The sequence below is a fragment of the Glycine max genome, chromosome 16 (assembly GCF_000004515.6).
Source record: "Glycine max cultivar Williams 82 chromosome 16, Glycine_max_v4.0, whole genome shotgun sequence".
Classification (NCBI taxonomy): Eukaryota; Viridiplantae; Streptophyta; class Magnoliopsida; order Fabales; family Fabaceae; genus Glycine; species Glycine max.
In genome coordinates, this window is record NC_038252.2 from 27,453,864 (window position 1) to 27,467,623 (window position 13,760).

The 13,760-nt window shown below is 31.3% G+C and overlaps 1 protein-coding gene across 1 annotated transcript; it reads right to left on the bottom strand.

Annotated features, from left to right (window-relative positions):
• Nucleotides 1-5,988: 5,988 nt before the first annotated feature.
• Nucleotides 5,989-10,845, bottom strand: LOC106796563 (bZIP transcription factor 27). The gene is made up of 3 exons (XM_014768985.3): nucleotides 10,020-10,845; nucleotides 9,776-9,837; nucleotides 5,989-6,377 (listed from the first exon to the last, which is right to left on the bottom strand). The coding sequence occupies exons 1-3, from the start codon at nucleotides 10,527-10,529 to the stop codon at nucleotides 6,254-6,256; spliced, it is 696 nt and encodes a 231-aa protein (XP_014624471.1). The 5' UTR covers nucleotides 10,530-10,845; the 3' UTR covers nucleotides 5,989-6,253.
• Nucleotides 10,846-13,760: the final 2,915 nt, after the last annotated feature.

Below are 13,760 nucleotides of genomic sequence, written 5' to 3' on the forward strand. Positions count from 1 at the left end.
GAGGGGTACCAACATAGAAGGACCCATGGTGTTAGAGGAACTACTTGGTAGAGGAAAAAGGGTTAAACAACCTTCTGTTCGTTTGAAGGACTTTGTGACTCATACCATTCGAATAATCCCCTCAGCAGGTTCATCGTTCCAGTCAAAATCCTCAGGTACACCCTATCCTATAGCATATTATGTGAATTATGATAATTTTTTTGTACAACACCAATCTTTTCTAGCAATTGTTACCACAGGGTATGAACCTAACACGTATGTTGAGGCTGTAAAAGATGAATGTTGGAGAGAGGCGATGCGCAAGGAGGTACAAGCCCTTCAGGACAATGGAACATGGACAATAGAAGACTTGCCTCTTGGGAAGAAAGCAATCGGAAGCAAATGGGTATACAAGATTAAATATAATTCTGATGGAAGCATCGAGAGATGCAAGGCGCGCTTGGTAATTCTTGGAAACAAACAAGTTGAAGGTATAGATTATAATGAGACCTTCTCCCCAACAACAAAGATGGTCACTGTGCAAACATTTCTTGCCTTTGTAGCTGCGCGAAGATGGGAGTTGCATCAAATGGATGTGCATAATGCCTTCCTACATGATGAGTTGGATGAAGAGGTGTATATGAAGTTTCCACCTGGTTTTTCTTCCCCAACGCCAGGTAAGGTATGCAGATTAGGAAAGTCATTATATGGTTTGCGACAAGCACCCAGATGTTGGTTTGCCAAGTTGGCAGCAGCGCTGAACAGGTATGGATTTCAACAGTCGTATTCTGATTACTCATTGTTTACTTATAAAGATCAGCATGTTCAACTCCACGTTTTTGTCTATGTTGATGATCTGATTATATCTGGCAATAATGGGGTGGCTGTGCAAAGGTTCAAAGATTATTTGAGTCAATGTTTTCATATGAAGGATTTAGGAAAACTAAAATACTTCTTGGGGATTGAAGTGGCACGAAACTTAGAAGGTATCTTCTTGTGTCAACGTAAATATGCGTTGGACATCATTTCTGAGACTAGATTGTTAGGAGCTAAGCCGGTTGGGACTTCTCTTGAAAAGAATCATAAATTAGCACTTGCTATGACTGCTGATTAGGATGATCCTGGATAGTATAGACGCTTGGTAGGGAGACTGATTTACTTGACGCTTACTCAGCCCAAACTGTCTTATTGTGTGCATATACTTGCACAGTTCATGCAACAACCAAAAGAAGAACATTGGGAGGCAGCTTTGAGGGTCGTTCGATATTTGAAGGGAAATCTAGGACAAGGTATTCTGTTGCGTGCTGATTGCGACCTGAAACTGTATGCTTACTGTGACTTCGATTGGGCAGGTTGTCCTTTAAGACGATGATCCTTGACTGGTTATTTTGTTATTTTAGGCTCTTCGCCAATCTCTTGGAAGACAAAGAAGCAACAAACAGTGTCTCGATCTTCGGCTGAGGCAGAATATAGGTCCATGGCAACCACCACTTGTGAGTTGAAATGGTTGAAAGGCTTGTTGTCTACTCTTGGTGTGATGCATTCGGGACCTGCGCTTCTGCATTGTGATAGCCAAGCGGCTTTGCATATAGCTGCTAATCCAGTTTTTCATGAATGAACAAAGCATATTGAAGTAGACTGCCACTTTGGGAACACAACAATTTGACTTTCTCCTTTGCAAGTTGGGCATTCGGGATCCTCATGCTCCACCTTGAGGGGGGGTATTGGAGATTGAGATTGTAGACATGATTTCTTTCCTTATTTTGGTTGGCAATCCTTGATTCTAGGCATAAGTTTTGCTAGGCAAATATTGATTTATTATCTGTAAATATTCTCTTAGAGGATTTTATGTGTATAGTTTCCCGTATTTAAGATTCTTGATGTATTTCTTCTCTGTATATATATTTATCATCCAGGAGAATGAAAGGTAACGAAGGGAATTAACCTTCTTTTATAGATCACCTGCTGATTTTATGGATGAGTACGCTAGAATTAGCGAATGCACTACAACTCAATGCCTTCAAAAATTTGTAAGGGGTGTCAATGAGATATTTGGACAAGAGTACTTAATAAGACCCAACAACAATGACATCAATTGCTTACTACAAATTAAAGATGCACGAGGGTTTTCAGGTATGTTAGGTTCTATTAATTGCATGCATTGGAAGTGAAAAAATTGTCCAATTGCATGGCAAGGCCAATACCATAGAGGTGATCATCACAAACCCATAATATAATACTTGAAGTCATTGCTTCCCAAGATTTGTGGATTTGGCATGCATATTTTGGAATTACATGTTCAAACAATGACATTAATGTGTTAACCAATCGCTTGAGTTTGATGACGTTTTGCAAGGTTGAGCTCCTCCAGTACAATTTGCAATTAATGGAATTTCATATAATATGTAGTACTATATTACAGATGGTATTTATTCTGATTGGACCACATTTGTGAAGATCATACTAATGCCATAAGGTCCCACAATAATTTTTTTTGCAAAATGTCAAGAAACAGTGAGTAAGGATGTGGAACGAGCATTTGGTGTGCTCAAATCTCGATTCACAATTATATGTGGTCTATCGCGTGCCTAAAACATGGATACAATGAAGGATATAATATTGGCATGCATTACATTCCATAACATGAAATTCGAAGACGAGATACATTCAGTGATAATGTCGATGTTGATTATTATCACGTAGATAATGATATTTCAAATGTTGAAGCATCTCATGATGCTCTTCCTAACTTTACTACATGCAAACAAGACGTGTTATACATACGAGAGGAATTCATCAACAATTTCAAATAAACTTTGTGGAACATATTTGGGAAATTACAGTCACAACAATAATTAAATTTGATTTTTCTTTGGTATTAATGTGTTGTATTTTTTTATTATCAAATTTATGTATTTTTCATTTGTTTAACATTTAATCATAAATAAAAATTAAATTTATGCTCATTTTCTTATTTCTTAATATTTATAATTTTTTTCCTTCCATGTTTCATTAAATTTAATTACTTAATTAATTATATTTAGTTTAATAAAATATTTAAAGGTGAGGTTCATGTGGGACCTATAAAAATTATCTAAAATTCTAAAATGAAATCTATCATTAAAGAAAAAATAAATAAAAGAGATCTCTTTAATCTTATACGGTGCTGTGAAATCCACTAACAAAAATAGTCTAAGATCTCAATTTCAAATATATCACTAAAAATACTATTATTGCTAAATCTGGAATTGACCTTAACCATAGTAAATTTGCTGAACCTTTTTCTGGTAAATTTGCTTAGCTAGTAGAGTTTAGAAGATTAACAACGTATGCACCACTCCCCATTAATCCATCGTTAATCTTGACTTTAGCTGCAGTTTTCATGGCTGTACAATAATTTTTTTCATAATATTTTGTATAAAAAAATAGAGAAAAACGTTTCCCAAAGAACAATATAAAAATAAATAAATTTTTTATATTAATAAGACTTAAAATATTTTTATCCTAATGAATATTTGATTTTTAATATTTATATAAACAAGTAATAAATAAGAAAACAAGAAAGATTTTCAACATAGAATTTCTAAATTCTGACATAATGTATTTATTTGATTGAATACGTACGTTAGATTTAATCGAATTAGTTTGCTGTATGCGGACTAATATAAATTCAATCCATTTCATAAAAAAAGTGTGATCAATTATCCAACCAATAAAACTACTTATTAAAAATATAAATTTATTGTTGCATCGAAACAAATAAATATTTACTAATCTTATTAATATTGAACTTGGTAAAAAAAAAGGGTTTAATAACTGAAAAATAAGATATTTTATTAGAAACTCGTCAAAAAAAATTTATGTTTATTTAATGATAAATATTTCTTATTTGTTATTAATATATACTAAAATAAGATTTATTAATTTATTAAGAAGCAAACATAATTTTTTTTTAATTTATCAGGAACTACAACAAGGATAAAAAATAAAAATATTATTTTATTAAGGACTCAATACAAAATAAAAATTTATTAAAAAATAAAAACAAAAATAAGATAAATCAAAATATTAATTAGAAAGAAAAACATATTTAACGCTATTAGTAATATACTTTTTATAATACGTGAAACTTCGCACACTACCTGCAAACACAAAACATGATACACATTTGGTTATCTACCACAATTTAAATTACATGATTTTACATTAAATTAAAATTACAAAAAATCATAAAATCATATGAGGTGATAATGACAGCATTTAGAAGGGAGGATCGTACGAGGGAGATAGAACAAGAGACGTGTAACTGTGTAAGGTTAGTGATTCTGATCATGGAGAAAAGAGAAAGGTGTGTAGGGGTATGAATAAAGTAGATGAGTGGGGATAAACCGAGGAAGGCGTTAAAGTTCAACACACAAGGGTATGTAAGGGTGGAGGTGGCATTAGAAGGTGAGGGGGGCTAATAGTAAGGCCCATTTCCTGCGCTAATATACCCATGATGGACGCTGAAGTCGGTGGCACTACCCTGCAACGTGAAGCATCTTTTCTGGGAACATGCTTCGATGATGGGCAAGGAGGGTTCTCGAGCATGGCTCTCGGTGTGGGTTGCCTTGCTCCGTGTTATTTGGCAAAAGCGCAATGAGATTCTCTTTAGGAATGAGGTGCTATCCTTTGTTGATTTGCGGAACGCATTCGTCTACAAAGCTTGGACTTGGTTGAGGGCAAATATAAAACCATTCACTTATTCCTAGCCTGAATGGTATTATGTCCAGCTTCATGTATTTCTAACTTGGATGATTAGATTCATAGCTTGAATTCATGGTTGTTGGCTCCTATCGAGTTTGAATTTTCACGGTGGTTACTCTATGCTTTTGATACTGTGGGTATCTCATGGTTTGAAGTCTTAATATGTTTGTTCTAGGGTTGATATTTTATAGTGGTTTGTGTTCTCTGTTATGTGTTATGGGTGGCAACATCTCTTATGCACTACCAGTTCTTTCTTTTGTTTTAAACTATGTATCTCCTTGTTATTATTATTTATATATTTGGCTTATAAAAAAAAAAAAACGTGTTCATCTTCTAATTGGTCGTGTGCTTAATTTGTGGTCATGTACCTTATTCTCTAATCATTGGTTTTAAATGAAGAAAATTTTGAGGAAAAAGGAAGATAAAAGTTGTAAAATGTCAAAAGCTCAAAATGCGAGAAAACTATTATATTTTTTTATTTCGAAAATTGTGGAGGGAAACTTCACAATCTCAAGGGTTAGAAAGACATGAGTAAATCTCTTACCCAAGAGAATATTTTTTTGTAAGAATCAACCCAAAAACCTTCTTGTAGAGTATCCATATTAGGAGTGAAAATAAGTTATATAGATCAAATCAAACTTTAAAGGATTTGAATCTAACTTACATCATAATTACTAAATTAAAATTTAACCTATTTACTGTTAACAAACATTTTTTTAAACATTAATTTGACATATTTAAAAGTCTGACCATACTTAAAAATGTATTTACATGACATGTTCTATAAAAGACCCATAAATAGGCCAACAAGCCTATATAAACCTAAGTAGCTTGATGAAGCTATCAAACTTATTATTAATCTTAAAATTTATAAATTATATTATAGATATATATTATCAAACCTAATTGATTATTTTTTAAAATCTAAAGCCTAACTCTTTTAATTAAAAAAAAAAAAATTTTAAAAAATCCAAAGATGTCCTTTGTAATAAACAGTCTCCCGATGACGGATTATTTAACCTATTTTTCACTCCTAATTCTTGAGAAGACTCTTAAATCTTGCGGATCGAACATGCTCTTGAGAAAACTACTATGCTACCAAACAGAAATGTTATCTTGACTACAAAAACTTTTCCAGCAAGGGGGCAATTAATGTCAAAAGACTCAAAACCGACAAAAAGTTCTGTACATAGGCACATAATTGAAGACTACTATTATTTGAACTAAAAAAAGTATAAGAGCTATAAAGCAGTAGGCCATAAATAAACCAACCGTAATAATGGTAAAAATTTCTAAGTCGATGGGGAGTAACTATTGAAATAATCATTTATCGAAGACGAGGCTCCTTCTTGCACTACATTTCTCTCTCTTTTTTTTTTCTTTTTCTCGAAACCACACTAGTCGGGTAAAAATAAAATAAAACAAATAAACGTGCAAAAACTACAACTACCAAGCCACGGATACATTCATTGCTCTGACAGTTACATCATCATATATATATATATATATATACTTTAAAGGGTACATTTCAGTCTTGGTGGAAGGTGGCACTGGGCAAAAGGACTCCAAAAAGTAAATGGTTCTTAAAATGGAGCTGTATATGTTCGATATAGATTGCCCCTCTTCCCCTGATTGGCTGCGGTTTCACACAACTGCAAGCAAAACACAGAAAACATTGATTCCAGGAGCTTACTAAGGGCATCTCCAATCATGAATTTTTATATGGGTTTTTTAATTTTTTTTATTGTTCATAATATTTGTTGTATATCATTCTTAAAAAAGTCATACAAAATTTTATTTCAAAGCTAAGAAATCCCAAAAAAATTTAAAAATTCACACATTTATATTTTTTATTATAACTTAATTATTATTCAAATGAAATAATTAATTTATTTTTCGATTTTTATGTATATAAATAATAAATATAAATAATTGAAAAAATATTAAATATAAATTAAAAAATAATAAAAATTACATAACATTCAAAGGAAATACATAACAATAAAAACAAATTTTTATATAATAATAAATAAGTGGTGTGTTGCTGTTTTGTGATTAGTGTGTTATTTACTGTTTTTGAGCTTTTGTTTACTCGTGTTTCTTGATACCATTTTTTCTCTCGGATTGGTACAGTGCTTGATAATGTAGAATGCAAAGAAATAATATTTTTTTTATTAAGATACTATTTCTTATATAAGAAACAGTTCGTGTGGTGAAGGAATGAGGTGTATTCTCTCTCCAATGGTAAATTCCTCCAACAATCCATTTCTTCATCTTAAGTAATCAGAATAAGAAATCCCATTGAAGATGACCTAACCACCAATTGGCCAAAAATCCATACAAGAGATATATATTCCTTCCACTCATTCTAATTACCTGGTAAAACAGTTGTTAGATTAAAATATATTTTTGATTCTTATAAATATATTAAAGTTGATTTTCTTTGTAAGAATTTTTGTCTGTTATTTATTCTTATAAAACTATAATGTACTATTTTTTAGTTGAAGTTGGATTTAAGCTTACTCATTAGCCAACTAGATTTTGACAAATTGTTAAAACCCTACCCTATTTCTTCCATCCATTAACTTCCTGTTCTTCCTCTCAAAGAACCCGTACACCCTTCCCCTGAACCACCACACCCCACCACGCCCTCTCCAGCTACCGCTGCCAGAGGCGGTGCTGGACTTGGGTTTTCGTCACCTTCCTTTTGGAGCCACAGTTTTGATTTTTCATAGGTGTCATACCAGATTCACACCCTTTTCTTCAAATTCAGCCACTTTTTCGAAAAAGGTATTCCCATCTCGTGTTTTCTGTCTGCTTATTGCTTTCTAATATTCCTATTATTTTCTATATATTCATTTATAAAAAAAAGAGCTTCTGCTCCTTCAATTCAAGAGGCTGCTGCTTATTGCTTGAAGTGCATTGCTTGCAGGGGTGATGGTGAGTTGGCAGTTGAAATTGGTGGAGATGGTGCCACTCATTCTTTGATGAGGTTGTTGCCTCACTCTGATGGAAGGATGCAGAAGGTAATTATAAAATGTTTTCTGGTTATTGATAGTTTTTTTGCAATGCAAGTAGGACAGTTGTTGCCACCAATGGTGGGGTGGAAATCATCGTTGGTTTGTTGAGTTCTTGCACCGATGATACTAGGCGGTATTTGTTGTATATTGTTGACAGTGATTGTTAACTTTATTTGGTTGAGTGGATTTTTAATTCTGATTCTTGTATTTTTTTAATTTTTCTTGTAATAATCTTGTATTTTCTATCATAATTTATGACAATTTTTAATCTCCATAATCGTATTTAAATTTTAAAATAAAAAGAAACATTAAGTAGATTTGGATATAACTTAACTTAATTTTAAGTCAAAAAATTACACATTATAATTTTGGAAGACTTTTTTAATAAAGTTTGGATTTTAATGAATTTATATCTTAAGAATTTAAGGAATTTGAAAGAATTATGTAAATTTTTAAAAATACATTCAAAATTATAAGGGTCAGTGAAAAAATAATAAGAAATGATGAGATTTGATTAGAAAAAATAAAATTAAATAATTTTTTTAATATTTTAATAATTATATTGATTCTAAATTTATGTTCTCTTATACTAACTTTTCTTGCAATAATATCCTCTCATTCTCATTTTTGAAGTTGAATAATAAATTTAAAATTATATGATGATTTTTTTTAATTATTATAATTATTTCATGATAAATCTAATGACGTGTTAAATCGGATACTATAATAAGCATACACTAAAAGAGAATAGTGAGAGTAAAAAATTAATAGAAAAGTTACTGAGTTATGTGAATGACGAAATTAAGGATGACATTCACTAAAATATTGCACCGACCAAGTGATAAACATAATCAATATAAGGAAACATGATAAGTTTTAGCACAAAAGACAAACATTGTTTAATTTGAAAAACAAAAGGAAAAAGTGCAAAGGAAAGAAATATATTTGATATTTTTTATTCCAAAAGAATAGGAGAAATATATATGACACTTGCATCTTAAAGAATATCAAATAAAGAAGATATGTGTGATAAGGGGAAAAATCTCATAATCAATAGAAAAAGAAAGAAAAAAGTCTAACAAAATCTCAAAGATTTTGATGAGATTGTTTGATAAATATTGTATACTAAATAATTTGATGAAATCTATCAAAATCCTTCTTAAAAAACAATCCATCAAAATTTATATATTTTTTAATATTAGGAAACTTTATATAAGTTATAAAAATTTTAATTAAATACCAATAGATTTTATTGTCTTCATTAAAAAATCTTAATTGAATACCAATTATAATTAAATACCACATGACATTGTTTAAAATTTTTTTAAAAATCATTTAAAATCTTAATTTAATATACCTCCTCGACGACTACTATTTTGGAACCAAGGGAGAAGCCCATGTAACCTAACATGAATGTTTGGGTACATATACACAATTTGTCAACGCTTAATAATTTGAATTGTTAGACTATTTTATTTAAGACAATGATATAAACAATTTATATATTTCTTCAACAAAATAAGCACAAATATAAAATTAGAAGTGTTAATAATATATTTCCTAACATAATCATTTTAATTTTTAACACAATTTTTGGTATTAATTAAAATTATAAAATTACAAAATCATAAAAAAGACTTATTGATAAGAAATGAAACTTATAGAATTTATAAATTTTAATCAATGATAAAATTATATTCAGAAGAATATTAAAATATGTATCATTAACATTCTTCAATTATGATATTAAAATTCACTTTCTTTAAAGTTTGTGTAATATATAGAATAAATGAAAAATAAGAGAATAAAAAAAGTTAAAAATTAAAAAATTAAAAGAAAGAAAACTAGAATTTTTATTTTTAAAAAATAACTTTTTTTCTCTTTTTTCTTTCGACTTTCTTCTCTTTTGACTTTCCCACTATTCAAGAGTAAGTTTGCCTGCATTAGCAAATTTCATTTAGAAAAAAGGGAAAAACACGCACGGTAAGTAAAGTAGAGAGTAATAACCAAATGAGGGAAAAGAATCGAACCAGTTGCTGCCTTCTGAGTCTCGCATTCTCTTCTTCCAAGTGTTCAACTCAAACAAGTAAGCCTACACGAAAAAAAAAGAAGCAAAATAAGGAAATAAAATTAAAAAAACAGACAAAGAATACTTTTAAGCAAAGAAAGCAAAAACCGAAACTATCAATATTTGTCACACTCCAAAAAAGGTATTGAAAGCGATATATATAGTTTAAATAGAAATGAAAAATTAATTAAAGAAGCAATATTTTCCTGCTTTCTGGCTCTTGATCGTGCAGCAGATTCACGATTCTTAATGAGTCTTGCTTTTCTCATGTCCCCAGATGGGAGAATCCTCATATTCCCAAAAGGGTTGCCAAAAGGTTCAACCTTTGAGTCATTTTTGTGGTGGGGTTGCCCTAATTGCAAATCCTTGTGCGTGGCAGAGTCAAAGTGGAACTCAGAACGCGTGCTCAAGGTACGAGCAGTCACAGGAGGAGAAGGGTCTGAGGCTATGGTACTGAAGTTGGTGAAGGGGCTAGACAGAAAATCTTGAAAATTTGCACCTTTGGAGGTGTTGGTGTTGGTGTTGTGGTCACTCAATGAAGTGAGGTTTATGCCTTCCCAAACATCTTCCATGTCTTTGTTGTTGGTGCTGATGTGGCTGCTTCTTGGGGTTAGGTGTGAAAAGTGTGAGGGTTTTGTTGTTGAGGGAGAGAGAGCTTTGTGGTTCAGGTTGTTTCTGCTGTGGCAGCTGGTGGTGGTTGATGTTGATGACAGCATTTGCTTGCTTGGGTGGGGGATGTTTGTTTGGAAGATGAAGTGAGGTTGGACTTTTTGGAGAGGGAGGGAACTTGTATACGTGACAAATTGGAACACTTGTGAATTGTGATCAGTGTCAAATTAAGCATCAACGGTCTTTAATTTGGGTTGATGTTTTTGCTTGCACTGTTTTGTACCTTGTCTGTGTGAACAGTCATGTCCCAACTGTCCGGGTTAGCAATTTCTGACATGGCCAGCAGGCAACTGCTTAATACTTACTTTTATTACTTCAAAGTTTAGAATTAATTGATGTTACAAGATTAATTCTAAGATATTATTAGGCTCAATGTATTCCTGATTGAATCATGGATTAACAGTACCAACTAAGTGCATGTAAATAGCTTAGTGGTAAAACGTGTCTGAGTTGGGTCTAAAGATAAGGATTTGATCATGTTGAACATGATTCTTGTACGTTCAAACAAAGCACAACCTTGTGGACAGAAACAATTCACGTAGCATGAACTAGCCAACTTCAGCGCTTTGGGCAACATGAACCAACCAAATTGAACGTCTTGCGCCACACCACATGGTTTCAATTTATTTTTATTTTTTTAAAAAAAGTATGAACTGGTTCGGGTCACACACACATGTCGGTTCACTGGTTGAACCTGAAACCCGGTCCGGTCGCATGGGTCAATGACTTCCCTGATTTGATAGTCGGCTGGGACCTGTTAAGCCATCAGTTTTTCATTGAATCAGCCAATCTGAGCCAATTTTTAAAATTATGGTTTAATTGTATTTTTTCTTCAAAATTTGACTTTCATGCAAATATATCTCTAATTATTATTATTATTATTATTATTACTTGTATATTTTGCCTCCAAAATTTTGAAAAATGATAAATATTAAGCAATTCATACACATTTTACTTTGATAGTATAATTTTAAGTAACTCTTGAATAACTTTGATAAAGTATTTTTAGACATGCATTTATGCATTTAAGAATTTTGAACCTAATTGACAAATTTTTGTGCTTAATTTTGACTTGTCGGCTGAATTGTGGATAGTGAGCCTAATTTGCCTTAAATGTTAATTCTGGTTAATTTTTGGATTTTTACTCACTTTGACATTGCTGTCTTGAGAGGGGCATAACTTTTGCTACAAAACTTGGATTTGAAGGATCCATGACTTGTTGGAAAGCGAAGACAGAGATCGTCAATTTTGTCTGTCACAAGCTTAGGCCAATTATGAAGTTTTAGGGGTCAAAGTCGCGTCTCTAGTTGCTACATCTGTGCTTCATTTTTTTAGAGAGCATTTAGCATTTTCGGCTTAGCTCTTTCATTAGGGGTCCGATTATGACATTTATAGCTTCATAGGCAAATAAATAAGTGGAATTTAATTAGCGTGTTTAGGAGTGCCCCACGAAATTAGTAGAGCCCTTTGTAATAAAAACATATTTGAGAGCTTGTAAACACACTTTTTAATTTTTAGATTCATTCTCTTCCTCTCCCCCCTTCTCTTTCTTGAATGTTCTTGCTTAGTTCTTCATTGGAAATTTCTATGTAGGGCAAAACTCTTGATCAATTCAAGGATCCTATAGCTTGTGGTTAGAATTTGAGGTCCCTATTTTAATTGTGAATCCGTTTCCTTCTTTCTCTTTCCACTTTCTGAAATTGAACTCATGCTGATGATTAGGTTTTGCGAATTGAATTAGGATTATGATTGATTAATCTAATTGTGAAATTAAGTAATTAATTGATTGCCTAAGTCAATGCCTAACTGTGTTTGAATTTGTGTTAATTGGAAAATGTGATTATGTTTTCAATTTTACTGAATGCATGTTATTGCCTCTATTCCTATATATAAGAAACAAATATTCAATCATCAAAGATCAATAAAAATAATTAATTTGGTTAACTTTAATTAATAATATCATAAAATTAAATTTTATTAAAAAAATACCCATTGAATCAAATGATTTAAGTGGTAGTTACATTTAATCATATTACTCATTTTTTAAGAAATAACTTTTTTCATCGATGAGTATCATTTATCTCATTAGAAGTCTTTATAACAAATAAAGATATAGAAGAAAATTAACATTTAATGTATTTAAAGATGATCATATGTTTCTTATATTTAGGAAAAAAAATGTTTCCATTTATTTTTTATATATAAGAATAGAAATAGTATTAGAGACTATCTAATGGAATTTGTGATGGCATGTGAGTTCATGGATTCAAAATTCTTGAAATGTGATAATTTTTTTGCAAGAATTTAATCTTTGGATTGATGATTTTCTGAATTGGATTATGTTTTTTGTTTACTCTTGGTTTTTTTAAATTCTGCAATTTCAAAACAATATTATGTTAAGATTAGAAACAATGGAATTGTGTCCTCGAGAAGAATGATCTAGGTTGGCTCTATGCTACAAAATTAAGGAAAACCCGGTGCTTTTGGTAGTAATCTGACAATTGCTATAAAAATTGGCGTGTTGCCAAGGATACTAGTCCTTGTGTCATGACCTTATTCGTGTACATAACCTGATTGTGAATATGTGAATTTTTGACCCAATAATACAAATAAAATATAAATTTATTCAAATGATACAAATAAACAATTACTTATATCACTACTAGAAAAATAAATTTTTGGGACTAAAATATAAAATATTACCCAAAAATTGTTTTGTGTCATGTCCTTGGACTGCTATATACAAATTATGTCTTAAGAATTATTGGGACTTTTATTTGTTTAAGGTTGAGTTTGGTTTTTATTTATTTATGTATTGGGGATAAAAAAAAGGAATATTTTATGGTCACCCATAGTCACATTCATTTTAACACAAGGGAGAAAAGACAGCTGGAACCCTTGTAGAAAAAAAGTTGAATTGTGAAGCAGTGAGTATGTTTTGACTTCTGCAGGAGAACTAATAATTTACATCATCCATATTATCAAATTAATTATCCATATTTTCTGGAAAACTTTTTTTATATTATTTTACCCCTATCTAAGGTACTTGCAAGCTTAACACTTGTGCTCAGCTTTAATATGTATTTCATTAGTGGGCGCTTGTTGATGGCACCATATCTTGAATACTGTTCTGTGATACTGTTAAAATTAATCATCTTCAAGTTTTCAAATAATGTAGGTTGGAAGCCAATTTAACTGGCGTGTTGCATTCTGGGTTGAGGAAATTTTGATGCTTCCTTTTCCCATTTTGGGTTTTGTAATAAAGCCTTTGCAATTGA